Source organism: Mobula hypostoma, chromosome 10 (assembly GCF_963921235.1).
Source record: "Mobula hypostoma chromosome 10, sMobHyp1.1, whole genome shotgun sequence".
Classification (NCBI taxonomy): Eukaryota; Metazoa; Chordata; class Chondrichthyes; order Myliobatiformes; family Myliobatidae; genus Mobula; species Mobula hypostoma.
The window spans coordinates 66,430,945-66,457,418 of record NC_086106.1 but is presented as its reverse complement, the minus strand read 5'-3'; the positions used below and the strand labels follow the sequence as shown (position 1 = coordinate 66,457,418).

Here is a 26,474-nt window from a genome sequence, read left to right as displayed (position 1 = left end):
GGTAATTCCATGTACCTCCAAAAATTGCAAACTTTTTTTTCTCTCCTTTTAAACATCTGACCAGATTGTTTATTATATGATCATTGGTTTTGCCTCTGTGAAGTGCCTTCATTGTTTTCTCTATAGTAGAAGAGCAACCTATATGTCTATTGTCAATCTTCTGGACTATTGTTTTAGTATTTCAGTGTTTGAAACCAGGAGGTGCAGTGCTGAGTGAGTTTGCAGCACGGAAAGAAAGCTGACTAAAACAGAACCACTGAGTGTTTTAATGCAGGTTGCCTGAGGGTGGCTCCATGTAAACAGACAAGGCAGAGCTCAAACCAATGAGCACTAAATCCTTTTTTCCCTTCACAATTCTCTGTAGTATTCACAGTTTAATTGTAATGAGAAAATTAGTCATGGTTTTTGGAATGATTATCTGCCTCCCATATAAAGCTTGCAAAATGGTATGGTTGAGGATGTTCTGATTTGCAAACATTTTTGCGTGATATGTTATGAAACAATCAATAACACTTGTCCAGTAATGCACCTCCTTTTTGTTGTTCAGTTTCAGTGAGTAATCAATTGTAAAAGAAAATAGTGAACTTGCTGCTTCGAAGTCTGCTGCGTTTTTCCACATCCTTGCATCTGACCCACTATTACGGTTAGGAAGGTTGGCATGTCCAGTGATCTCCAACCCACTCTCAAATGTCAGTCATTGCACAGACCACGTGCAGAAATAGGCAGTCACAACTCTTGTGGAGTCTCTTGTGGCAGCTGTTACTGTGGACCCCAGTTTGTAAGTTTCACTTAACCCTTCCCCACCACATTCTTGCATTGTTATCAGCCTCCATCCCCACAAGCCTAGATAACCTGACCAATCAACTCCCTGCATGTACCACTATTGCCTCACCCTCTCCCTAACCTCAATCACCATTTAACCACCCATTCTGCTCTCCTCCCAGTTCTACTCATTCCTCACACCAACTTTTAATTTGACCTCTGAACTACCAAAGTACAGCCCAACACGTGATGCAATTTCCCACCCTTCTCTGCCAGTGGATCACCTGACCCAACCTTTTAACTGATTCCTTGCAGTAACCTCATGATTGATACCCAGTAGTCAATTTCCCAATTCAATCCCACTTCACCCTTTCCTTTCCTCCTATCAATAGCCACCATAGTTCTTCTCCCTTTGACCTCAACCCAACCTGAAATGGCAGTGCTGACAAAGGAAATGCTTTCCATTGCTTTCAGCGTGTTCAGTGGCACACAATTGGGCTTTGTGCTATTGAATTTTACATTGGTGGGCAACCATCAACAGTTTTGGGCTCACCCTAAACAGGCTCCATTATGTATCCAAACAGGAAATATTCAAACACTTTTTTAAAGCTTCACTAAAAATATCATTTATTTGAAGTTCAAATTAATCCAAGTCCTTTGTTGTAAATGTGGTGAAACAACATGATATTTTCCTCCAATTATACATTCATCTGATTGAATCTATTTAATTAGTAAACTTTATTTTCTAATAACCATTTGATTTTTGCATTTTTTTCACTAAATTGCATTTCAACAGAAATAAATCTTATAGCAAAATATGCATTTATGTAGTGACATGGAATATGTATAAACCATTTTTAAACAATCTGAGTACTTTTCTCAATGTACATAGTAACACCTGTGAGCACATGATGGAGAGAAGTGAAATTTTGGATTACTTTGAGTGATTTCTGTGACATAATCTGAAAAGGAGTATAAACACTCTTCTAAGAATTATTATTCAGATCATTATTGTCTTTAATTTTTTTCTCCAGACATAAAGCATCTGGAGTCTGTGCAGCAAGAAAAATAACAAGTAATCATTTTCACTTAGAGCATGTTCCAGTTGTTTTTGAAATGAAAGGAAATGGTGTCTTACTAATACATGCTTTCTGCCAACATGGTGGTGATGGCTGTTAGAAGCTGTTGTCCAGTTTGCCTCTTAGTTCTAAAAAGTTTATTTTACCATATATTGAAATTCCTATAGTGGGGGAATCTAGGACCAGAGGGCATAGTCTTAGGATGTTCTAGGGTGGTTAATCTGTGGAATTCATTGCCATAGAAGATTCAGAATCAGAACCAGGTTTATTATCACTGGCATGTGACGTGAAATTTGTTAATTTAGATTAGATTAGATTAGATTAGATTATGAGGACACTCAGTCCTCGTTTATTGTCATTTAGAAATGTATGCATTAAGAAATGGTACAATGTTCCTCCAGTATGATATCACAGAAACACAGGGCAGACCAAGACTAAAACTGACAAAAACCACATAATTATAACGTATAGATACAACAGTGCAAAACAATACCGTAATTTGACAAAGAGCAGACCATGGGCACGGTAAAAAAAAGTCTCAAAGTCCCGATAGCCCATCATCTCACGCAGATGGTAGAAGGGAGAAACTCTCCCTGTCATGAACCTCCAGTGCCGCAGACTTGCTGATACAGTACCCTGGAAGCACCCGACCACAGCCGACTCAGAGTCCATCCGAAAACTTCGAGCCTCCGACCAGCCCTCCAACACCGAGCACCGAGCACCATCTCTGCTGAATGCTTCGACCCTGCCCTGGCCGCCGAGCAACAAGCAAAGCCGAGGACTCGGGGCCTTCCCCTCCGGAGATTCTGGATCACACAGTAGCAGCAGCAGTGAAACAGACATTTCAGAAGTTTCACCAGATGTTCCTCCGTGCTCTCACGTCTGCCTCCATCAAATCAGGAGGTTACTTGACAGATAACAGATATTCATCACCGGAGTGGCTGCTGCGCGCTGTGTCGCGCCACCATCTTCTCTTCTTTACTAGCAGCAATACATAATCTAGTAGAGAGAGAGAAAAAAAAAAATAAAATAAGACATAGTGATAAATAAACAAGTAAATCAATTGTGTATATGGAATAGATTTTTTAAAATATGCAAAAACAGAAATACTGTATATTTTTAAAAAAGTGAGGTAGTGTCCAAAGCTTCAATGTCCATTTAGGAATCGAGTGGCAGAGGGGAAGAAGCTGTTCCTGAATCGCTGAGTGTGTGCCTTCAGGCTTCTGTATCTCCTACCTGATGGTAACAGTGAGAAAAGGGCATACCCTGGGTGCTGGAGGTCCTTAGTAATGGACGCTGTCTTTCTGAGACACCGCTCCCTAAAAATAACCTGGTACTTTGTAGGCTAGTATGGTACTTTGTAGGCTAGTACCCAAGATGGAGATGACTAGATTTACAACCTTCAGCAGCTTCTTTCAGTCTTGTGCAGTAGCCCCTCCATACCAGACAGTGATGCAGCCTGTCAGAATGCTCTCCACAGTACAACTATATAAGTTTTTGAGTGTATTTGTTGACATGCCAAGTTTCTTCAAGCTCCTAATAAAGTATAGCAGCTTTCTTGCCTTCTTTGTAACTGCATCGATATGTTAGGACCAGGTTAGATCCTCAGAGATCTTGACACCAAGGAACTTGAAACTGCTCACTCTCTCCACTTCTGATCCCTCTATGAGGATTGGTATGTGTTCCTTCGTCTTACCCTTCCTGAAGTCCGTAATCAGCTCTTTCATCTTACTGATGTTGAGTGCCAGGTTGTTGCTGCAGCACCATTCCACTAGTTGCATGGCATACCTCACTCCTGTAGCCCTTTTGTCACCACCTGAGATTCTACCAACAATAGTTGTATCATCAGCAAATTTGTAGATGGTATTTGAGCTATTCCTAGCCACAGAGTCATGTGTATACAGAGAGTAGAGCAGTGGGCTAAGCACATACCCCTGAGGTGCACCAGTGTTGATCGTCAGCAAGGAGGATATGTTATCACCAATCCGCACAGACTGTGGTCTTCCGGTTAGGAAGTCGAGGATCCAATTGCAGAGGGAGGTACAGAGGCCCAGGTTCTGCAACTTCTCGATCAGGATTGTGGGAATGATGGTATTAAATGCTGAGCTGTAGTCGATGAACAGCATCCTGACATAGGTGTGATATTTAAATTAGAGTTTGCTAGATTCTTGATTATTAAGGGTGTCAAAGGTTACAGGCAGAATGCAGGAGAATGGAGTTAAGAGGGGTCATAAATCAGCCATGATGAAATTGCAGAGCAGACTTAATGGATTGAATGGCCTCTGTTTAATGGTCTTATGAAATGATTGATTGTGTAATGTATACTTATCTCTTAAACATTGGCATCTTGTTGCACATGTGCAGAGGTGTGTTGCTTCCATGTTAGCTTTATTGTTGTTTCTTCTGAATTCCTGTGGGAAATATGTAGAAATATATTTGCTTCATTCGAGCATACAAACCTCATCATAATCAGCTTGTTCTTTTATCTCAGAAAGTAATATTGATTTATCATATTACACATAATTGAAAATAATCATTTAAAGCCCTGTTCTCTCTCCACATCAGTGTACTGGATTGATGAGTCTAGTTTCAGTTTTAGTCCAGGCATGTCAGATGCAACAGTAGAGCAATGGGGATTTGAATTTTGACGTGTTCAGTTTCATTAAAATCCATTTGTTTCATAATTTTGTAACTGGCACCTGAAGGTAAAACTTGTCACTGAACTCTAATATTACAGTAAATTACTTGTGTCATTTAAGTGTCAGATTTTGAAATGAAATGGCTGCAAGGCTGGAGCATATTCCCATGTGCAGCAGGAGTGTAAACCTCGTTAAATTGGGTCATCATGTCAAGTGATTCTTTCTTGCTATGAAGATGAATTTAAGGACCCCAAATAATTCGAACTTTACAATATTCCATGTTATGCTGCATTTTTCAATAAGTAAGTAATTTGCTATGCATTTATTTGCTAAGGAAAAGCTAGCTCTTCCGGAAGTTCTCCAAAAGAAACCTATCTCCCTTTAATTCCAATGGAAAAGCCACTCCTTTGCTTCTATTTCTGTACAAATTATGTAAGAATATTCAATATAGCAGGAGAATTTGCCCTTCATTCATTTAATAAGGTTATGGCCAACCTTCTATAGAAATACCTTTCTCCTGCACTATCCACATATCCCTTGATACTTCTAATATTCAGAAATCCATGTCTCACTTCCGAATGCAACCTGTGACTCGGCCTCCTCGCCACACAAGTAGAGAATTCCAAAGATTCTTCCATGCTTTGAAATTTGTTTTCATTTTTGTTATAAATGATCAGCCTCTTACTTTGAGACAGTGATGCCTGGTTCTAGTTTCCTCCGTCAGGAGAAAACTTTATCTCAGAGAATTTTGTATATCTGAATGAGATCATATCTCATCCTTCTGATATTTAGAGGAAAGAAGCCTAGACTACTTGATTTCTGTTTATATGGACCAGTCTAGATTCTCACTTTTAGGTAAAAGTACCAAAACTGTACATGGCATTCTAAGTAGGGCTCACTACGGGTCTGTAAAGTGATGGTAAGACTTTCTTGCTCTTATATTTCTGGTAATGAAGGTCAGCATGCTTTACCTTCCCACTGGCTGCATCTGCATGTTAGCTTTAAATGAATTCTGCACAATGGCACCCAGGCTGCTTTGGAATACCACCATCTTCTGGTCTCTCATCATTTAAAAGATAATGATTATTTTTGTTTTACTCATGTGAATGACTCATGTTTTTCTAAATTGTAGCATTGTTGCACTCAGCTTGTGTGTGTTTCCTCTTAAATATTTTTGCATCCTTATTCCTACTCATGATCACCGATCAGCAGAAAACTGGAAAATGTGATATAAATTGTAAATAGTTGAGGCCAGACGCCAACCCCTGTTGTTCCTCAAAGATGGCCAACTTCTTTTAGGTGTAAATAATCCAAACTAGTATATATCACTGCCAATTTCATGTGTTTGAATTTTGTCCATCAGCCTACTGGTGGGATTTTTTTTACAAATCCATATACATAACATCAACTGTTACCCCCATCCAGACCTCAAAGAACACCCATAGATTAAGTCAAGCAAAATTTATTTTTCATAGATCCATGTTGGTTCTGCTGTATGATCCAAACATCTTGATATCACATCCTCATTAGGAATTTCAGCATTTTACCTACTGTCAATGTGAGAGCACTAGGCTTGCAGTTCATTTTTTTTTAACAATGTAGCATCACATTTGCTACTGTCCAATCTATGGGAATCATTCAGAATCTACAGTATTTGGCAAGATAATAGCTTGTGCATGCACTATCTCTGTGGCAACCAGTTTCAAAACTCTGGATAATGATCTAGGTCCTTTGGTTTTCAGGCTCATTAACTTCTCTAGTGGTATTTATTCAATATTACTGTTTTCTTACAACACCAATTTGCACAGGATCTCTTTTTTTGCATTATATCTTGGTTTGTTTGTGCCTTCTTCCTTGAAGGCAAACACTTCCTCTTTGTTTAAATCCTTTGGCACTTCCTCCTGCCCCATTATAAATTCTCCCATCTGTCTGTAAGATCCAATATTTGCTTTCCTGGCCTTTTCAAAGTAGCTATTAGGAACTCCTGAATTTGTTTTTTTTTTGTTTTTCATTAGTTAACTCTCATATTCCTTTTTCTCTTTTATCAATTTCTTCAATTCCTTTGAACTCTAAAACACTCCCAATCCTCAGTCTTGTTTAGTTTTCAATTTTTAATTTTTCTTAGATTTAATACTAAAAATCGTGTAAGAGAATAAAAAACAAGAGTATTACACTTCTGACATGCTCCCATTTTTATTTCCTGGTACTTTGAACTACCAATTGGAAACCACTCACCAATAACAATGCCACATAGGCAATCTGATTTAGTCAATCTGAGATGTTCAAACCATATAGTATTAATAAGGTAGACTTAAATATCTTCAGCATGTCATGAACACGAGAGATTCTGCAGATGTTGGAAATCCAGAGCAACACACACAAGATGCTGGAGGAACTCAGCAGGTCAGGCAGCATCAGTGGTAATGAATAGACCATCAATGAGTAAATGAGTTCCTCCAACACTTTCTGTGTGTCTTCAGCATGTTATGGATTATTCTTCCCAGATACAACATAAAGCCACAATATATACTGTTAAATCCAAGGAAAATTAAAATTGCCCAAAAACTGAACAAGACTGAGGATTAGGAGTGTTTTAGGATTTTCAATTAGGTTTGATAGAAGAATGAGCCCAGGACTAGTAATTTATGTGAGGGCAAAAATAAAGGCCATGAAAGTAAAGTCGGCAGAACTAGCAAATGATTTGAAGGGACTGGTTAATTGAGATAGTGTAACAAACTTTAAAGGAGATCTTTCAGAACACATAGAATGTATTTCAATGGGAAAGAAAGCAATAAAAAAACTTGAATGCAATTATATAAAGATAGGTGGCAGAAAATTGGACGCAATGTGAAAAAAACAGCAAACAATAACTATAAAAGTTTACAAAGAAGCAAAAAATTACATCATAAAATAGTAAAAGTTAACCATTAACAGAGTGTTGATTCCATTGAAATTGAATCTGATGAATAAATATTCCAGGCAATATCCTGTTGAGTCTCTTTTGCATCCTCGCTAGTGTTACCACATTTTGCCTATAATGCTGCAACCAGAACTGTACAGCATTCCAAGTGAAGCCTGACCAGTACTAACAGAGTGTTGGTTGCATAGGAATTGAATCTAGGGAATAAATAATAGAATACAAGAAAATGCATCAGACTTTGTTGAGAAACTTGTAAACTCTTTTACATGGATAACTGTGCCAATGATTTGCAGTTGAAACCATCTGAAAGGATTTCTAAACTATGTAGACTCAAAAGTCAAGAACTTGTTAAATATAAATTACGGTTATTTATGTTTCAATGAGCATTTAACTTATTTTACACAGGAATATTTAAATATGGTGTCTTTGTTTTATAATAATGTAGGCTAAGTCTAATTACTAAACTGATATAGGTTAAATGTTTCTATATATAAGACAGGTGTGCATAGATGTCAGAATTGTACTTAATCCTTCATTGCTTTGCAACATTTTCATTTGGTAAACCACCTTGCTGCCAAATATGCATATGACAACAAAGATTTACCTCTTGCTATTTCGACTACATGAAATATACTCTGATGATGCCTGATACAGTGTTTTCCATATTGTGGCCTTTCTTTTGCGGATACCTGAAAATGGGATTTCGATAGATTGGACTTCCCTTTGCAATTCTAAATAAGGGATTTACATAGAGTGGCAATCCCTTTACCAATGTCTGCAGCTGTCAGCTGTCTGTTAGCAGCTGTGATGCATCAAGCTTGCTGAGCAGACAATCATTATAATGAGTTCTCACAGCCAGCCTAACAGGAAGTCATTTTTAATAACTTTATAAACATAATGCAGACTACTTAATAAAGATTGAAATACACTCATATAATTAAATGCCATGAAGTGGTTAAATAAAATCCTACATTTTGTATGATTCTTTGAAGGAAATTATCATCCATATCTATAAAACTAGTTTCTAAGGGGCAGATGGTATATTAAGCAGTTATTATGGCTTATGCCTCACATAATTAAGCACAAGATTTACAGGATATTCTATGGTGGAGCTACTTTTATAAGTACATTAATTTATTTAAGTTCAATTGGTTTCTCTTGATTTTGTTGGTGAACGCTGAAGATACATGCCTGTGAAGGTAAGCTGGATGACTAACAAAGACTTTAGGATTTTAGTGTTAAACTATGCCTGTGTGAAAATCATTAAGTTGCTGCAAATTTTCTGGTGTAGTGTACACCAAAACTTTGGCTTTCATTTTGACCACAAAATCACTGTCTTTGTTTTCAGTAATCTGAAGTGAAGACTTTGTCGAAACTAGTTCTTACTGTGATTATTACCAGTCATGCACATCTTCTCATTCATTATCAGTTAATTAAACAATCTTTTCAATATTCACATAGATGCATTGTACAGTGAAATAAAAAGAAAGCAGACTTCCAGGGCCATCAAGTCTGAATATCAGTTGTACGCTATGGTTGGAAATCTCATTAAAAAATTACACTATCTCCTTATGAAAAGCACTTAAAAATAAAATGAAGCATAATGGCATTTCACATTGGATTACATTAATGGTGTTTGTAGAACATCCAGTTCCTTTCAACAGTGGGGCTTTACATCCATACTTTCTATTCAGTAATAATTTAGAAGATAATCTTTTCTCCTGAAAAAAAAAGCGCTAATTTGATTTTATTGTCTTCCTTGCCCCACATGTTGAAGCTGAGATTAATACTTTGAAAATAAAGGATCAGAAATATTAATCCTGATCCATTCTTTATGCATTTTTGCTTGTTTTCAGTTTTGTCATGTGTTGGAATATTCAACAAGACAGATCTCTTTCCTTTGCAGTCCCTATTGTGTTATGGAAGGCCAAACCAGGAATTCAGCAGAACATATCACACTTGTGGTTTAGAATGTTCGCAGACGATACAGACCTTATACTAATTCCTTATTTCTTTGATAATTTACAGTCAGCGATCTAGGGTCTATAGTTTTTAGCTTGATCGTCATATACCTCTGTCCTTTGCAGTTATTTCCCGTGTGTGTAAATACTGCAGGCCTTTGATTTATTTCTGATTATGTCCTTGTATCACTGTTCTTGTGTAGTTGTTAAGTAAAATCTTGGAATGCATGAAGCACGTTTACATTTCTTACGGTCATTCCAGCAAAGCTGTGCTGAAATAAACACCACTTTGAAGCATATGACGTTACTCATCTCAAGAGTAGCAATGTGTGCAGTCCTGTCTGGCTGCACTAAAAGTTCTGTTTTTCAAAGAGAGCGAAGATTTATGTCGACATATTTCAGAATGTGTGGCAATAGCTAGTCCAATTCTCACAGCCATACAACAGTATAACCAGTGCTAAATCATGGACTATGCCGCAGCCTCGGTCCCCAAAACTATACCACACCCAACCCATGGTCACTTTGTCAAATAACCAATGGTTTTGGAAAAGTGAGAATTAGTATCACTGGCCAGCATACACAAAATGGGGAAGAAATCAGCAGGTCAGGAAGCATCCATGGAAAGGGATAAATAGTCAAAGTTTTGATTTAAACTATTTATTCCTTTCCATGAATGCTGCCTGACCTGCTGAGTTTCTCCAGCATTTTCTGTGTGTTGTCCTGGATTTCCAGTATCTATAGAATCACGTGTTTATTAATGTTACTGTCAGTTCTAACATGAAAATGCAGAATACTTCCTGGGTACTAAACATGTTTTGAAGTTCACTGTCATTAATCTGACGTGTAACTGAAGTAGATCATTATTTCAGTTTACTTTAGGTGATGGTCAATCATGCAGCTTCAGTACAAAAGTCAGCTAGAATTTGTACATCTGCAGCTCTGTGCCCTGGTCAGCATTTTAAGGTAGTAACAGTCACTTTGTTGGTTTTGGCTTTCAAGTATTAAAGGTCAAACTATTTATCTGGATTCAATTACAGTACCTATGATTGAAAAGGTCAGTGTGTTGGGGCCCGAGGTGAGGGGCAGGCTGGTTCGGCTCCCTGCTCTGCTCTGTGCTGAACTAAGAGTCTGGGGCGCACCATCAGCTTAGAACACTATTTGCTTGTTTGTTGTTTGCATGATTTGTTTTTTTCTTCTGTACATTGGGGTGTTAGGAGGTCTTTTTTATGGGGTCTTTTGGGTTTCTTTGTTTCGTGGCTGTCTTAGGAGACAGATCTCAAGGTTGTATAATATATACATACTTTGATAATAAATGTACTTTGAACTGTGCTTCAATTTATATATTCATGTTATATATGGTTAATTTGGGAAAACCATCTGAAAAGTTGTGCACACATTCTTCCTTGGTCAATTATTTACACGAAAAGGCTCCAGCATTCATAACTCTTTGATCATGTGGGAAATGAGAACAACATGTGCATTTGTCTTGAAGGAAAAGGACAAGAACGTCACCTTGACCTTCACATTGTTTCTGTTTGGATATTCGGTTTAGCCACAAACTTTATTTACAGGGTACAAAAAATGAAATAATGGCCTGGGTTTTTCAAAATCAGGGCGTTTTATGGCGTGACTTCTTAGTTGGGCATTTTCTCTTATCGTTCAGTTCAGAATAGTTTTGCATGTAAACTGCAGGCAGTGTGAGGTAGTACTGGCACTAAAGTGTGAGGGTTTCTCAGTGGCTTTGTGAGCAGGGATTGTTCTGATCCACCTATACAAACTAGTTTGTCCATAAAGTACCTTTATGCTAAACAGTGCCTTGTAAATTTGAACCTGCAGGTTTCTTTTGTATTCAGATAGTCACAAAGTTGTGCATTCTGGTGGCAGGATGATGATTTCACATTCAGTAAAATTCAGGGCTGCATGATTAATACAATGAAGAGTGGATAACAATGAACTGCAAGGTTAAATGTAGAGCTTTGCAAAGTATCCAGCAACTTATAAAAAATATGTAGTTCTCTTCCTCATGGAGAATGATTTGCACATAATAACAAGTGCTTGTACAAAAATATGGCACTATATTTGTTGCTTTGTGTTTCAATTAGTTCCGTATTCGTATAAGATTTAATATACAAATCTATTAGTGCAAGTGGAGCAGTAAAATATTATTTTCAGCAAGTACTAAAGTTAGATATTTTGGGATGAAGGGTGTGAGGGTTAGTAATAGTCTTACACACTTACTTTACATGAGCTTTAATGCTGTGGAAAAACTTCTGCTGTGGCTATGGTACTTGCTACAAGGATTTTTAACTGTTTGAGGCATTGCTGACCTGTAAAAATTATGTTGAGTTCACATAGGACTTAAATATTGCAGGTTAACTAATAACCTCGGTGGAAAATACAAGAAAATATACATTTTTTACACATGAAACACCAATTTTAACAATGTCAACTGTGTATTTTACTTTACTACAGTTTTCCAAACTTGAATGTTGTCTTTTGATCCCAGACCAACACTTTTGTGTGTGTTAGGATATACTACTCAGAGAAGTGAATAATTTGGGGGGAAGGGTTTGTTGATACAGAGGAAACAAACAGTAAGAGTAAGAGATGACTTTGAATACACATATTATTATTTCATTACCAATGTAACCAATTTATTACAGAAACTATAAATTGAAATGTGTCTGCAATCTTAGGTAACCAGCAATACCAGATTTTACTAAAGGTTATTAAAGATAAATGAGCAAATCCTGCTGAAGTGAACTAAAATTAAAAATTGAAATATTTAGTGTAATGTATGGAATAATCTGTTTTTCTTTTTTTGCATTGTTTCAAATTTTCCAAAGCAAACTTTTCAGAATCAGAATCGGGTTTATTATCACCGGCATGTGACATGAAATTTGTTAACTTAGCAGCAGCAGTTCAATGCGATACATAATGTAGCAGAGAAAAACAAATAATAATAATAATAATACACAAAATAAAAATAATAACAAATAAACAAGTAAATCAATTACGCATGTTGAATAGATGTTTAATAAAACATACAAAAACAGGAAAAGTGAGGTAGTGTCCAAAGCTTCAATGTCCATTTAGGTCCAATGTCCATGCTAAGTTCACTGGGGAGAGTTTAAACTAGAATTGTTGGGGGGGTGGGAACCGAACTGGGAAAGAGGAGGTTGGCTCACAAATAGAGAAAGCTTGTAGACAATGTGAGAGGGAGGATAAGCAGGTGATAGAGAAGGGATGCGCTCATACCGAAGGTTTGAGATGTGTCTATTTTAACGCAAGGAGTGTTGTGAACAAAGCAGATGAGCTTAGAGCGTGGACCAGTACTTGGAGATATGATGTGGTGTCCATTACAGAGACTTGGATGGCTAAGGGACAGGAATGGTTACTTCACGTGCCGGGTTTTAGATGTTTTAGAAAGGACAGGGAGGGAGACAAAAGAGGTGGGGGCATGGCACTGTTGATCAGTGATAGTGTCACGGCTGCAGAAAAGGTGGACGCCATGGAGGGATTGTCCACGGAGTCTCTGTGGGTGGAGGTCAGGAACAGGAAGTGGTCAATAAATTAACTGGATGTTTTTTATAGGCTGCCCAATACCAACAGGGATATCGAAGAGCAGATAGGGAAACAGATCCTGGAAAGGTGTAATAATAACAGAGTTGTCGTGATGGGAGATTTTAATTTCCCAAATATCGATTGGCATCTCCCTAGAGCAAGGGGTTGAGATGGGGTAGAGTTTGTTAGGTGGGTTAAGGAAGATTTCTTGATACAATATGTAGATAAGCCTACAAGAGGAGAGGCTGTACTTGATTTGGTATTGGGAAATGAACCTGGTCAGGTGTCAGATCTCTCAGTAGGAAAGCATTTTGGAGGTAGTGATCATAATTCTATCTCCTTTACAATAGCATTGGAGAGAGATAGGAACAGACAAGTTAGAAAAGCGTTTAGTTGGAGTAAGGGGAATTATGAGGCTATCAGGCAGGAAATTGGAAGTTTAAATTCCAATTTCAACTCCTCGGACCCCCGGCACATGTGGCATGGCATACAGGTCATTACAGACTTCAAACCTCCTAGTACTGTGCCTCCTTCCAGCTCTGCTTCCCTCCCTGATGAGCTCAATTACTGCTACGCTCACTTTGACTGAGAGAACAAGGAGGTTACCCTCAAAGCGGATCTCCCACCTGGTGAACTGCTCCTCTCACTTTCCACCTCCGATGTTTACGCCACCCTGAGCAGGGTGAATGTACGAAAGGTAGCTGGTCCGGATGGAATACCTGGCCATGTGCCCAGAGTCTGTGCAGGGCAGTTGGCCAGGGTCTTCACGGACATTTTTAATCTGTCCCTGGCCCAAGCAGTTGTCCCCACAAGCTTCAAGATCACCACCATCGTGCCAGTGCCGAAGCATTCCACTGCCACGAGCCTGAATGACTTCCGTCTGGTTGCATTCACCCCCATCATTGCAAAGTGCTTTGAGAGTCTGGTTCTATCACATCTGAAATCCTGTCTGCCCTCTACCCTGGACCCCCATCAATTTGCCTATCGCACCAACAGGTCAACAGAGGATGCCATCTCCACGGCACTTCACTCTGCCCTGACCCACCTGGACAACCTCAACTCTTACGTCAGAATGCTGTTCATTGACTTTAGTTCGGCATTCAATACTATGATCCCCTCCAAGCTGATCACCAAACTTCGCCAGCTTGGTATCAGTGTATCCCTCTGCAATTGGACCTTGGACTTTCTAACGAACAGACCCCAATCAGTTAAGTTAGACAACCTCTCCTCCTCCACTCTCACCCTGAACATCGGTGTGCCTCAAGGCTGTGTGCTGAGCCCTCTTCTGTACTCCCTTTTCACCTATGACTGCGTTCCTGTACATGGATCTAACTCCATAATCAAGTTCACAGATGACACCACGGTGGTTGATCTGATCAGAGGAGGTGACGAGACGGCCTACAGGAACGAGGTTCAGCACCTGGCTGCGTGGTGTGCCGACAACAATCTGGCCCTTAACACCCAGAAGACCAAGGAGATCATTGTGGACTTCAGGCATGCCGGGGGGTCACACTCACGTCCCCATCTACATCAACAGAACTGTAGTGGAGCATGTATCGAGCTTCAGATTCCTTGGTGTCCACATTTCCAAGGATCTCACCTGGTCCCTGAACTCCTCCATCCTGATCAAAAAGGCACAACAGCGCCTTTATTTCCTGCGGAGCATGAATAAAGCTCACCTCTGTCCCAGGATACTGACGGACTTTTACCACTGTACCATTGAGAGCATACTCACCAACTGCATCTCAGTGTGGTATGGCAATTGTCCCGTATCGGACCGCAAAGCACTCCAGCGTGTGGTGAAAACTGCCCAGCGGATTATCGGCACCGAATTGCCCGCCATTGAGAACACCTACCATAAATGCTGCCTGGGCAGAGCGAAAAACATTATCAGGGATGCATCTCACCCTAACCATGGACTTTTTACTCTCCTCCCATCCGGTAGGCGCTACAGGAGCCTCCGCTTCCGCACCAGCAGGCACAGGAAGAGCTTCCTCCCTGAGGCTGTGACACTGCTGAACCTCTCATCACATCGCTAAGCAGTATTGCATCCATATTGTACTGTCTCAGTACTTTTATATTTGTGTGCTGTAGCACTTTTTTAAATTCGCAGTTATTTTGTAAATAACACTATACTTTGCACTTCTGGTCAGATGCTAACTGCATTTCATTGGCTTTGTATCTGTACTTGGCACAATGACAATAAAGTTGAATCTAGTCTAATCTAATCTAAATTGGAAACAGATATTCTTAGGGAAAAGTACGGAAGCAATGTGGCAAATGTTCAGGGGATATTAGTGTGGAGTTCTGCATAGGTACGTTCCAATGAGACAGGGAAGTTATGGTAGGGTACAGGAGCCGTGGTGTACAAAGGCTGTTATAAATCTAGTCGAGATGAAAAGAAAAGCTTACAAAAGGTTCAGAGAGCTAGGTAATGTTAGAGATCTAGAAGATTAAAGCTAATAGGAAGGAGCTTAAGGAGGAAAATAGGAGAGCCAGAAGGGGCCATGAGAAGGCCTTGGCAAGCAGGATTAAGGAAAACCCCAAGGTATTCTACAAGTATGTGAAGAGGAAGAGGATAAGACATGAAAGAATAGGACCTATCAAGTGTGACAGTGGAAAGTATGTATGAAACCGGAGGAAACAGCAGAGGTATTTAATGAATACTTTACTTCAGTATTCTCTGTGGAAAAGGATCTTGGTGATTGTAGTGCTGACTTACAGCAGACTGAAAAGCTTGAGCATGTAGATATTAAGAAAGAGGATGTGCTGAGCTTTTGGAAAGCATCAAGTTAGATAAGACACCAGGACCGGATGACATGTACCCCAGGCTACTGTGGGAGGTGAGGAAGGAGATGGCTGAGCCTCTGGTGATGATCTTTGCATCATCAAAGGGGACAGGAGAGATTCAGGAGGATTGGAGAGTTGTGGAAGTTGTTCCTTTATTCAAGAAAGGGAGTAGAGATAACCCAGGAAATTATAGACCCGTGAGTCTTACCTCAGTGGTTGGTAGGTTGATGGAGAAGATCCTGAGAGGCAGGACTTATGAACATTTTGAGAGGTATAATATGATTAGGAATAGTCAGCATGGCTTTGTCAAGGACAGGTTGTGCCTTACGAGCCTGATTGAATTTTTTGAGGATGTGGCTGAGCACATTGATGAAGGAAGAGCAGTAGATGTAGTGTATATTGATTTCAGCAAGGCATTTGATAAGGTACCCCATGCAAGGCTTATTGAGTAAGTAAGGAGGCATGGGATCCAAGGGGACATTGCTTTGTGGATGCAGAACTGGCTTGCCCATGAAGGCAAAGAGTGGTTGTAGATGGGTCATATTCTGCTTGGAGGTTGGTCACCAGTGGTGTGCCTCAGGGATCTGGTTTGGGACCCTTACTCTTCGTGATTTTTATAAATGACCTGGATGAGGAAGTGGAGGGATGGGTTAGTCAGTTTGCTGATAACACAAAGGTTGTAGGTGTTGTGGATAGTGTGGAGGGCTGTCAGAGGTTACAGCGGGACATTGTTAGGATGCAAAACTGGGCTGAGAAGTGGCAGATGGAGTTCAACCCAGATAAGTGTGAAGTGTCTAATTTTGGTAGGTCAATTATGATGGCAGAGTATAGTATTAATGGTAAGACTCCTGGCAGTGTGGAGGATCAGAGGGATCTTGGGGTCCGAGTCCATGGGACGCTCAAAGCAGCTGCGCAGGTTGACTCTGTGGTTACGGTGTATTGGCCTTCATCAATCATGGAATTGAATTTAGGAGCCGAGAGGTAATGTTGCAGCTATATAGGACCCTGTTCAGACCCCACTTGGAGTACTGTGCTCAGTTCTGGTCACCTCACTACAGGAAATATGTGTAAGTCATAAAAATGGTGCAGAGGAGATTTACAAGGATGTAGCCTAGATTGGGGAGCATGCCTTATGAGAATAGGTTGAGTGGACTCGGCCTTTTCTCCTTGAATCGACAGAGGATGAGAGGTAAACTGATAGAGGTGTATAAGATAATGAGAGGCATTGATTGTGTGGATAGTCAGAGGCTTTTTCCCAGGGCTGAAATGGTTACCACAAGAGGACACAGGTTTAAGGAGCTGGGGAGTAGGTACAGAGGAGATGTCAGGGGTAAGTTTTTTTACTTAGAGTGGTGAGTGCGTGGAATGGGCTGCCGGCAACAGTGGTGGAGGTGGATACGATAGGGTCTTTTAAGAGACTTTTGGATAGATACATGGAGCTTAGAAAAATAGAGGGCTATTTCTCTAGCCCTCTATTTAGCCTAGTAATTTCTAAGGTAGGAACATGTTCGGCCATAACTTTGTGGGCCGAAGGACCTGTATTGTGCTGTAGGTTTTCTATGTTTCTATGTATCTACCAAAAAAAAGTCTCCCACAATTCACTCTGCATTGACCACTCATAATTTTATCCACTTTTTAAGTATCATTCCACAGTCTCCGCATCCTCAAATATTCAAAGGCTACTTAATCTAATCTACCATTGTATGTCCTCATCCCAGAAAACATTCGATTTCTAAAACCTCTCTTATGTTACTTCATTCCTATAATCAGGTGACCAAAACTGAAACAATACTACCGTTGAGGCATAATCTTCTTATGAATATTCAACATGAGCTCCCTGATCATATACTCTATGTCTTTCATTAATAAAGCTCAAATCAGGCTATTGGCCAGAATGAACTAAAATCTACAAATCAGTGAAGAGGAATGATGCAAGGCTGGTGGAAGTGCACAAACCAATTGTCTTTGTTCGTTCTGTGCGGTTGAAGAAATAAAAACTGCTATATCGTGAAGCTGTTCTGTAAACTCCATTTTATAAGCTTGCTTGTGAACTTGTTTTGCTCAGGAATAGCAGTATCAAAATGCTTTAAGAGGGCACAGTGATGCTCCTGATAACCTGCGGAACTAAATACAATTTCCAAACAAGAAGTTATTTGTGAGGTGTTCTTTATAAAATAGAACATGCAGATTTATGAATAGTGTAGCCTTTGTCTGACCTGAGTAACCTGAGCCAGCAGCTGGCTGGTCTGCTCTTATTTACAATAAAAGACATTAATTACCAATTGTTACTTTTGAGAACTTGCTGGCTTAGACCAGAGCCAAAAGGAAGCTAACATACATGAGCCAAATAGATCGATGCATAACATTTGAATTGATAAGGAAAGAATATAAGAATGAGGGGCTTTGAATGCAAATTGGCGACAACTCTGTGGAGACCAACCATCTTGGAAGTGGATGACCCCACGTAGGAAATGTGGAGATTACATTGGGATCAAGGAGAATTCCTGGCCAGCGTAGATTTCTTTTCCTGGCTATTACCTTTTTTCTTATTGGATTGTTCATGGAGGGTTGGGGAAACCTAATGGGTGTGCACACAAGTATTTAGTTGTGTTCATTCATGTGTTTGTAAACTGAGCCAATAAAGGTACTTGTCAGTAAATACAGAATCTCCCTGTGCCTAACTGAACATTGATATTGAGGGTTAATCTTTGTAATAAGACATACACAAGAGTCATGGTAAAGGGTCTTGATCTAATTTATTTTTACTGCCCACTACACTTCTGGCGATTAGATTGAAGGCACTCCATCTTTGGAGGTAGTCAGGGCCTCCATCGTCACGTCAGAAGCTTCCTCTTGATTTCCACTACTGTCAGCCATGCAAGTCGCAGGTGGAGACTCAGAGATACCTTCCGTTCAGATATAAAAGGATTCTTCATTGCTGTTTCTCTAACAATTTTATTTTCCCAGTCAGGGTTATTAGCCCCGAGCTGAAGCCCTGAACCTGAAGGACCAGTGGACCACTCTTACTCTGTCCTCTACCCTTTGACCTGTAGGGCATGAGAGACCATGCTAAGAGTCAAAGCATAAAGCCATGACTCTAGCCAACATAGCTCTGTCTCTGGGTCATTGACACATGCAAGCCTCCAAACCATGACAAGGTTGTGGTCCTCTTGGAGGTCAGCCTCAAAAGTTGACAGTTTATCCATTTTCATAGATGCTGATGGAACTGCTGAGTTCCTCCAGCATTTTGAAGATTCCTAACATTGGTAGAATCTTCTGTTTATACACAATTAAACATTTTCTGTACCTACCCTGCCATTTAATGATTTGTTCACACATGCCTTTACTGTGTCATTTGTCAAACAATTGCACTGTTCATGTACAAAGCACATTAAAATGCTGGAGTAGTGTAATATATTAATGTCTGAAAATGTAAGGGAGCAATTCACACGGAACTTTTCAATAGAATTGATGCAAATTGATAGGAGAGTTTATTCATTGAACTAATTAAAACAAGAAGGAAAGAGAGGGGTGATTGATAAGTTCATGGCCTAAGGTAGAAGGAGTCAATTTTAGAAAACCTAGCACATTTATTTATGTCATAGGCCCCTCCTACATTTACACACTTAGTCCAGCAGTCATGGAGCATACGGATCCCTTATTTGTAGGAGTCGGTGTCTTGGACTCCATAAGGTGGTCCACAGCAGGGGTGATTGATAAGTTTGTGGCCTAAAGTAGAAGGAGATGAGTTATTAACTTAAAACTTTCTGCATAATCACTCAAAGAGTTGAACTGCACGTGCATGTAACTCATCTCCTTCTACCCAAGGCCACAAACTTATCAATCACCCCTGCTGTGGACCACTTTCTGGAGGTCCAAGGTGCCAACTTCTACAAAGAAGGAATCCGTATGCTCCACGACTGCTGGACTAAGTGTGTAAATGTAGGAGGGGACTATGTTGAAAAATAAATGCGTTATTGACTCCTTCTATCTTAGGTCACGAAATTATCAATCACCCCTCGTAGTTGAAAGATCATTTTATTTTTGCAAGATCCTTCTTTCCTGTACTTTTAAATTAGCAAAATTAAATATTTAAAAATTGTAGTTTACAAGTAAAATATTTCAAGTATGCTTACCTTGCATGCTCATGGAGCTGACATAATTATAAGATCATTTTTCTTAATGTTTTGATCCACATTAATTTAGCAATTTAAAGTGAAACTTCAAAACATTACTTTCAACTCTTAGATTAATAAATGTATTGTATTTGATAAGTATTTATACATATATACTATTCTGTAGATACTTGTACAAATTTAAACAGGATAGCTGAAAAACAATGTATTTTTATTATTCAAAACTTAATAGTGTGTAATTAATAGAGAAATTGTTGAGACTTACTAAATTTACATGACTGATGTAGCAGTTTACAAACAGTAAATGTTTTTCACTCTCTGCATGCCACCTTGGCTAAACAGAGGAGCGCTTTTAGTTATAGACTACGACAACTGCGCTGCTCCAAAGAGCACTGTCTGAGGTCGTTCTTACCCTTGGCTATTAAGCTTTATACTGAGACAATCTATAGCTGAGGAAGTGATGCCCCTCTCCTGTTAGACTCTTTGTGGTAACTTATTTTTTATTCTTTCTACTTTTTCTAATATTTATATCTGTGCACTTGTAATGCTACTGTGACTCTGTAATTTGCTTTGGGGTCAATAAAGTATCTGCCTATCTCAAAATGCACATCAAAAATACGAAGTTCTGTATTTCAGGAAGTAACTACTATGTGGCCTCTACATTGATGAGTCCTATTGTAAATTGAGGGACCGTTTCATTGAGCACCTCCACTCCATCCACCAAAAGTAGAACTTCCCAGTGGCCAAACATTTTAATTCCAATTCCCTTTCTACGTCAGTCTATGGCCTCCTCTTACGCCGTGATGAGGCCTCCCTCAGGGTGGAGGAGCAACAACTTGTATTCCATCTGGGTACCCTCAATCTGATGGTATAAATATGAAATTCTCCTTCCGGTTAAAAATTCCCTCGCCCTCCCCTCGTCTTTTATTCCCCACTCTGGTCACTTACCTCTTCTCACCTGCCTATCACCTCTGCTTGGATCCCCTCCTCCTTACCTTTCTCCTATGGTCCATTCTCTCCTATCAGATTCCTCCCTCTCCAGCCCTGTACCTTTCCTACCCTCTTGACTTCACCTATCCTCCTTCCCCTCCCCCCCACCTTTTTTATTCTGGCATCTTCCCCCTTCCTTTCCAGTCCTAAAGAAGGTCTCAGCCCGAAACGTAGATGCTATCTGACCTGCTGATATGCTCCAGCATTTTGTAAGTGTTGCTTTGGTCTTCAAGATCTGCAAAATTTCTTGTGTGTATACTTTTAGAAATTGTTTGGTATTAAAGGCTTCCCTTGAAGCACCAGAGCCACTGCCAGCCAAATGGCTGACCTTAGTATTAGAATTGGTGTGTCAATGTGTATTACTTTGCACTTTCCAGTTGTCAGCAAAGACATGCTGACAAAGTCGTAAAACCAAAAATGTGCTTGATAGTGAGAAAGGAAGTGGGCACAAAAATGGCAAAAATCACACTCAATCTGGAGAAGCATGAGGTAATATATTTAGATATGGTGACAGATCAAGGAAGTACATGGTAGGTACATAACCGGATTCAAGAACTGAAGTTGAATTGAAGGATTCCCTGAAGGAGCAGTACCCATAGAAAAGTAGAAGAGAGGGAAGGGATTTATGCGAGTGTTGCCAGAGCAGGTGACTTGTAGATATGAGTAGAGAGAATCTATTTTGGGCTTGTTTTCACTGGGATCTAAGGGAATTGTGTAGAGATTTGATTGAAATGCATCAGATTCTGAGAAGTATTTGGAAAAGTACACAGAAAGAACCATTTGCCTCAACAGGGGGATCTATAACAAAGGATCATAGATTTTCGATATGACAGAAGAATTTGAGGAAAGTTGAATAAAAAATTTAGTGAATGAAAAAAATTAGTGAGGTGTGGAACTCGCTATCTTGTTTGCTGAGAGTTTGCATTGTTTACTGTTTCTACGACATCTACGACATGAGAATTTGAAGAAGCACAGCCTGAAGGGCAGTGGACCAGGAATTGAGAAGATTTTGGGTGTGATAAGCTGAGTGAGCTCCTTCTAGATTCTTTAGCAGCTCCTCTGTATCCTACACAGAATAAGTATTTTGCATGGATCACCTGTCTTATACATTATGTGCTGATACTACTTGTTAACCAATCTTCTTACAATGCCTTTTTTGTCTTTCCTCTCAATACTGATGGAAGACTGGGTAGGGCTATATGGTGAAGACGATGCAGGAGGCATAGATCTTGGAATCTTGCAGCAGCTGAAATTCTTGGACAGCCATAATGTCCACTCATCTCATTATGCTTTTTGCCACATATGAGCTAAGGTGCACAATTATTTTTCTGACACGTGTCAATTTTTTAATGCAGAAAATACAGTACTGATTCACAGGTGCAAACATTTACATCCTATTTGTCTAATATGATTTGGCCTAGCACTAGGTAATATTGGACTTGAGCAATGATTCTCATTCTTGGGATTTGAGGGTGTATAGAATGAAGTGTTCATAACAAGTAATACAGTTTATAAAGATGGTTTTCTTCTTTTACTTCTGCAGAGGGTAATGAAACAGGAGTGATGGACAGCCTGATGGAAGCCTTGCAGTCAGGTGCTGCGTTCAGGGATCGCAGGAAACGTACACCAAGGAGTCTTGGTAAGTGACAAACGCTGAGTGATGTAGAATAAGAGAATGAAAGTCTGGCACAAAATGCATTCTCATTGCTACTGACATATTATAATAAATCTTTAAGATTATATAAAAATATTTCTTACCAAAGGGATTATACCTTTTCAAATATTAATTATGCATCTCAGAATGGCACAAAAAAATTAATGTCCATTTTCATCATGCAATCAAAAATCAGGTGAGCTGCTTTGATTCTGATACAAGCTTTATCAAAGTTGCTGACAGGTCAGTAGATTGAAAAAGTACAAAGCATGACACTCTTTGATATTTAATTCAACCCTGATAGCATTTTGAGCCTATAATGTTATTGCTTTTATGCAGAGACTTTTAAATGTGAGAACAGAACATGTGGATAAAATGTTACAAACGTTTTAATAGTTATTAATGACTCATCTGACTGGAATGCTGCAAATAATGACACAGTTCGTAGAATTGCTGCTTTATAGCTTTGTGGAGTTTACAGGTTCTTCCTATAATAACCTGGGTTTTCTCCATCTGCTGGAGTTTCCTCGCACATACCACATTGGTAGGTTAACCACTTTAAATTACCGCCAGTCTATAGGTGAGTAGTAGAACCTAGGGAACAATGATGGGAAATTGGAGAGTATAAAATAGGCTTAACGTAAATGAGTATTTGATGGTCAACATGGAAACAGTGGCCTAAAGGGCCTGTTTCTGTGCAGTCTGGCCCTGTGAGTGCGTATTCCAGTGCAATTAGGTCAATACTGCAAATGAAAATGTGGCAGTCAAAACCTTCAGTGCATGCATTGAAACTTATAGCAGTTTCAGTAATGAAAGTGCAAACTTAAGCCTGTTTCATAAATATTTTAAATTAATGATCGAGCAAAATATTTGGGAGAAAAAAAATTAAAATTGTGCCATTGAGAAAATTAAGAAAGCAATTTTGGGGAGTCGGGTGGATGTACACAATGCTTACCTCATATATTAAGATGTGCTTATCCATTGTTATTTTATTAAGAAGAAAAGTTTAGTTATTAGCATATGGTTGGTTCTCTGAGTCCACAGTTGCTTAACAGATCATTATGACTAATTTATTCTCTGCAGTTTTTACACTGTAGAGGGTTCCTTCAATGTAAATGCAGCTGTCACTTAATTAGAGTCATTTTTTGATAGCTTGCTTCCTGGTTGTTGCAGGTGAACAAGGTCCAGCTAGTCCAACATCCCGATGGCCTGTTGAAAATGGTAAAGGAAAATAAAATTAAAGTGCTTCTACTTTCCTTCCATCTATCTCACTTTCCAATTCAGCTTAAAGCTCCTTAAAATGCTCTAGATAGATAATTGGCTGTAACCTTTATTTTGTGCCTGAGGCAAAAGTCTTGTTGGGGACAATATGATGATGGCAAGTATTCCCTTAATGCTAGTTCTGAAGAAATCTCTATTTCAGATCTCCTCGCACTGCTGTATTAATTTCACACCCAGCAGCTGCTCTAACAGTGCTTTGGCATTAAACTCAAAATGTCAAGTATTGCACTTAGTCCAAACTTTTCTAATAGATTCTGGCCTTTTCCTGTACTTTGTGCTTGAGAAATTTATCCACAATGTTATGTTGTATCAGTGTTTTTGCCACAGGAAATAACAGCTTTAAAGATGTGTGTGTTATTATTACTTTAATAGGTTTGTCTCTTAGAATGTTGCAATGGAATATTAACTTCTTTCAATTCCGTTTTTTGAACCATTTTCTCAGGAATCATGACCCATATAACATTAAGTTGCAGCATAGTTCTCCAAGACCTCAGGCGTATTTTCATAAGCCAATTAAATATATTTCTGCTTCTTGATTAAGTTTCTATATCTATTTGCTGCATCATTAACAGTTGTAGATACTTTGTAAGTATTTTTGGCGTTATAAAACAAGCTTTACCTTTTTCAGAAGTTCCACATTTTAATACCTAATTTGAATTGATTGCACTGGCTGTCTGGAAATCAGCCGCAATTCATTGACTTCATATGTGTGGCATATAAGTACAGTTCACGGCTCTTGTGAAAAGAAAAATTGGCCATTGCAAAATCAATACTGATAGCAGTAAAGGAAGTCTGGTAAAACAGAGCTCCAGTATAATGAAATTATCTTGAAATATATCAATATATCAGGATTATGTGAAGTACCAAGACCAAATGACAGAATTTCAGCTATATCTCAATGCACTGAGGTAGTTGCAGTAACCATGGAGATAAGAACAGTAATGAGTTGTTCATGCTATGTTTTTGTTATTTTTCTGTTTGACTTGGACAAAGCAAAGCCACTTGCAGTGCAGTCAACCTTGCAAAGGGCTTTTCACAAGAATTTGGGAACTGGTGTGTGAATTAGCATAGCTAATCTGCAAATTGGTGAAGCAACACTTGACATTATCATATCTTGACTACTCTCTTCAATGGCACGCCCTGAGTATGTCCTATCCCTACTGGCAAGAATGACCAACTGAAGATAGTGACACATTGTATCCCAAGGCATCCTCAATAACAACTTTAGACCACAGGGTGCTCATTAAGTAGGGTCGAATGTTGTCAAGGACCTCTCCCTGATTTCCTCTCAGTGTTTCTCTTTGACTGATAAATCTGCAATCCTCCACTTTGAGCAAATCTTCAAAGAAGATCTGCAAGAGAGTTATAAAATCTTTGCTCCCAACAGAATTTTCCAGGTGTGTCCTGTGTATATAAGCCAAAACAAATCCAATCCAGCACATTATTACCTAATCAGTCTACTCTCAGACATCAGCAAAATGAAGGTGTTTTTGACGGTGCTATTAAGCAAAGTTTACTGTGCTTGTTTTGCTCATTAGTGAGCACTTTGGGTTACATCTGGACAATTAGTTCCATTTTGGGGAAAGAATGGGTTTGTTCAAATGAGGTGGATATCCATTGATAGAAATTTTGAAGGTAAGGATTTTCATGGATTCTGGGTGAAATAGCTGCAACACCCTTGGAATGTTGCAATTGTTTACACAGCTGAATGATGAGAAACATGACAAGCTAAAAATCTCTCATGGAGCAAGATGTCAAAAGTGAAACAAAAAATAGGAGCAACAATGGTGGGTCGGTATGCAGAAGTAGACACTAGGAAGAGCAGAAACTAATTATGCTGTGACAATATGCAATGATGGTAGTGTGTTTGGTATGCCATTAGCTCTTTGTAGGGGCATTCACAGGGGTAAAGTAGTAATCTGAGTTCAGCAAAAGACCAAAAAAAGTAATGGAGAGCATGTCATTATATGTATCTGTGTGTGTGTGTGTGTGTGTGTGTGTGTGAACAGAACCGCAGAGTCAAGAGGCAACACAGGCTGTCAAGCATTGTACAGACATGAGAGAATGCAGATGCTGGAAATCTGGAGCAGCATGCAAACAATGCTGGAGGAACTCAGCTGGTCAGACAGCTTCTATTAAGGAAAATCAACAGTCAACATCTCAGGCTAAGACCCTTGATTAGGGTCTTGGAAAGAAAGAGTGCAGACGCCAGAATAAAAGTGTGAGGAGAGTGGGAGGAGCATAAACTAACTGGTGATAAGTAAATCCTGGTGAGAGGGACAACATGGGGGGAGGAGAAAAGGTAGAAATGATGTGAGAAGCTGGGAGATGGATAGGTTGAATAGGCAAAGGGTTGAAGGAGAAGGAATGGGATAGGAGAGGACAATAGAACATAGAATAAAGGAAAGATGGTGAGTAACCAGAGGGAGGAAGATCCAGGTGATAGGCAGATCATGACAGCAGAGAAGAGGAAAGAAAAAGGGTAAAGGAGCCAGAGGCATATTGAAAAACAAGGGCAGTAGGGTGAATAGAGGGGAGTGGTTACCATAAATTAGGGAAGTAGATGTTAATGCCGTCAAGTTGCAGTCTGCCAAGTTAGGATATGAGGTGATGCTCCTCTAATATTCATCTGGCCTCAAAATGGCAGTTGAGGAGGCTGTGAACAGAAAAATCAATGTGAGAATGGAAAATGGTATTA

At 39.4% G+C, this 26,474-nt stretch overlaps 1 protein-coding gene across 4 annotated transcripts in view; it reads left to right on the top strand.

The window, feature by feature from the left end:
* diaph2 (diaphanous-related formin 2) overlaps positions 1–26,474 on the top strand; it is a 638,125-nt gene that overhangs the window by 515,300 nt on the left and 96,351 nt on the right. For 3 of the 4 annotated variants that reach the window (XM_063060627.1, XM_063060626.1, XM_063060625.1), the window contains 2 exons: positions 22,385–22,480; positions 23,669–23,716. In XM_063060627.1, coding sequence (XP_062916697.1) covers positions 22,385–22,480; positions 23,669–23,716 — 144 coding nt within the window. The remainder of the gene's footprint in view (positions 1–22,384; positions 22,481–23,668; positions 23,717–26,474) is intronic. The other variant, XM_063060628.1, reaches the window with a different exon arrangement.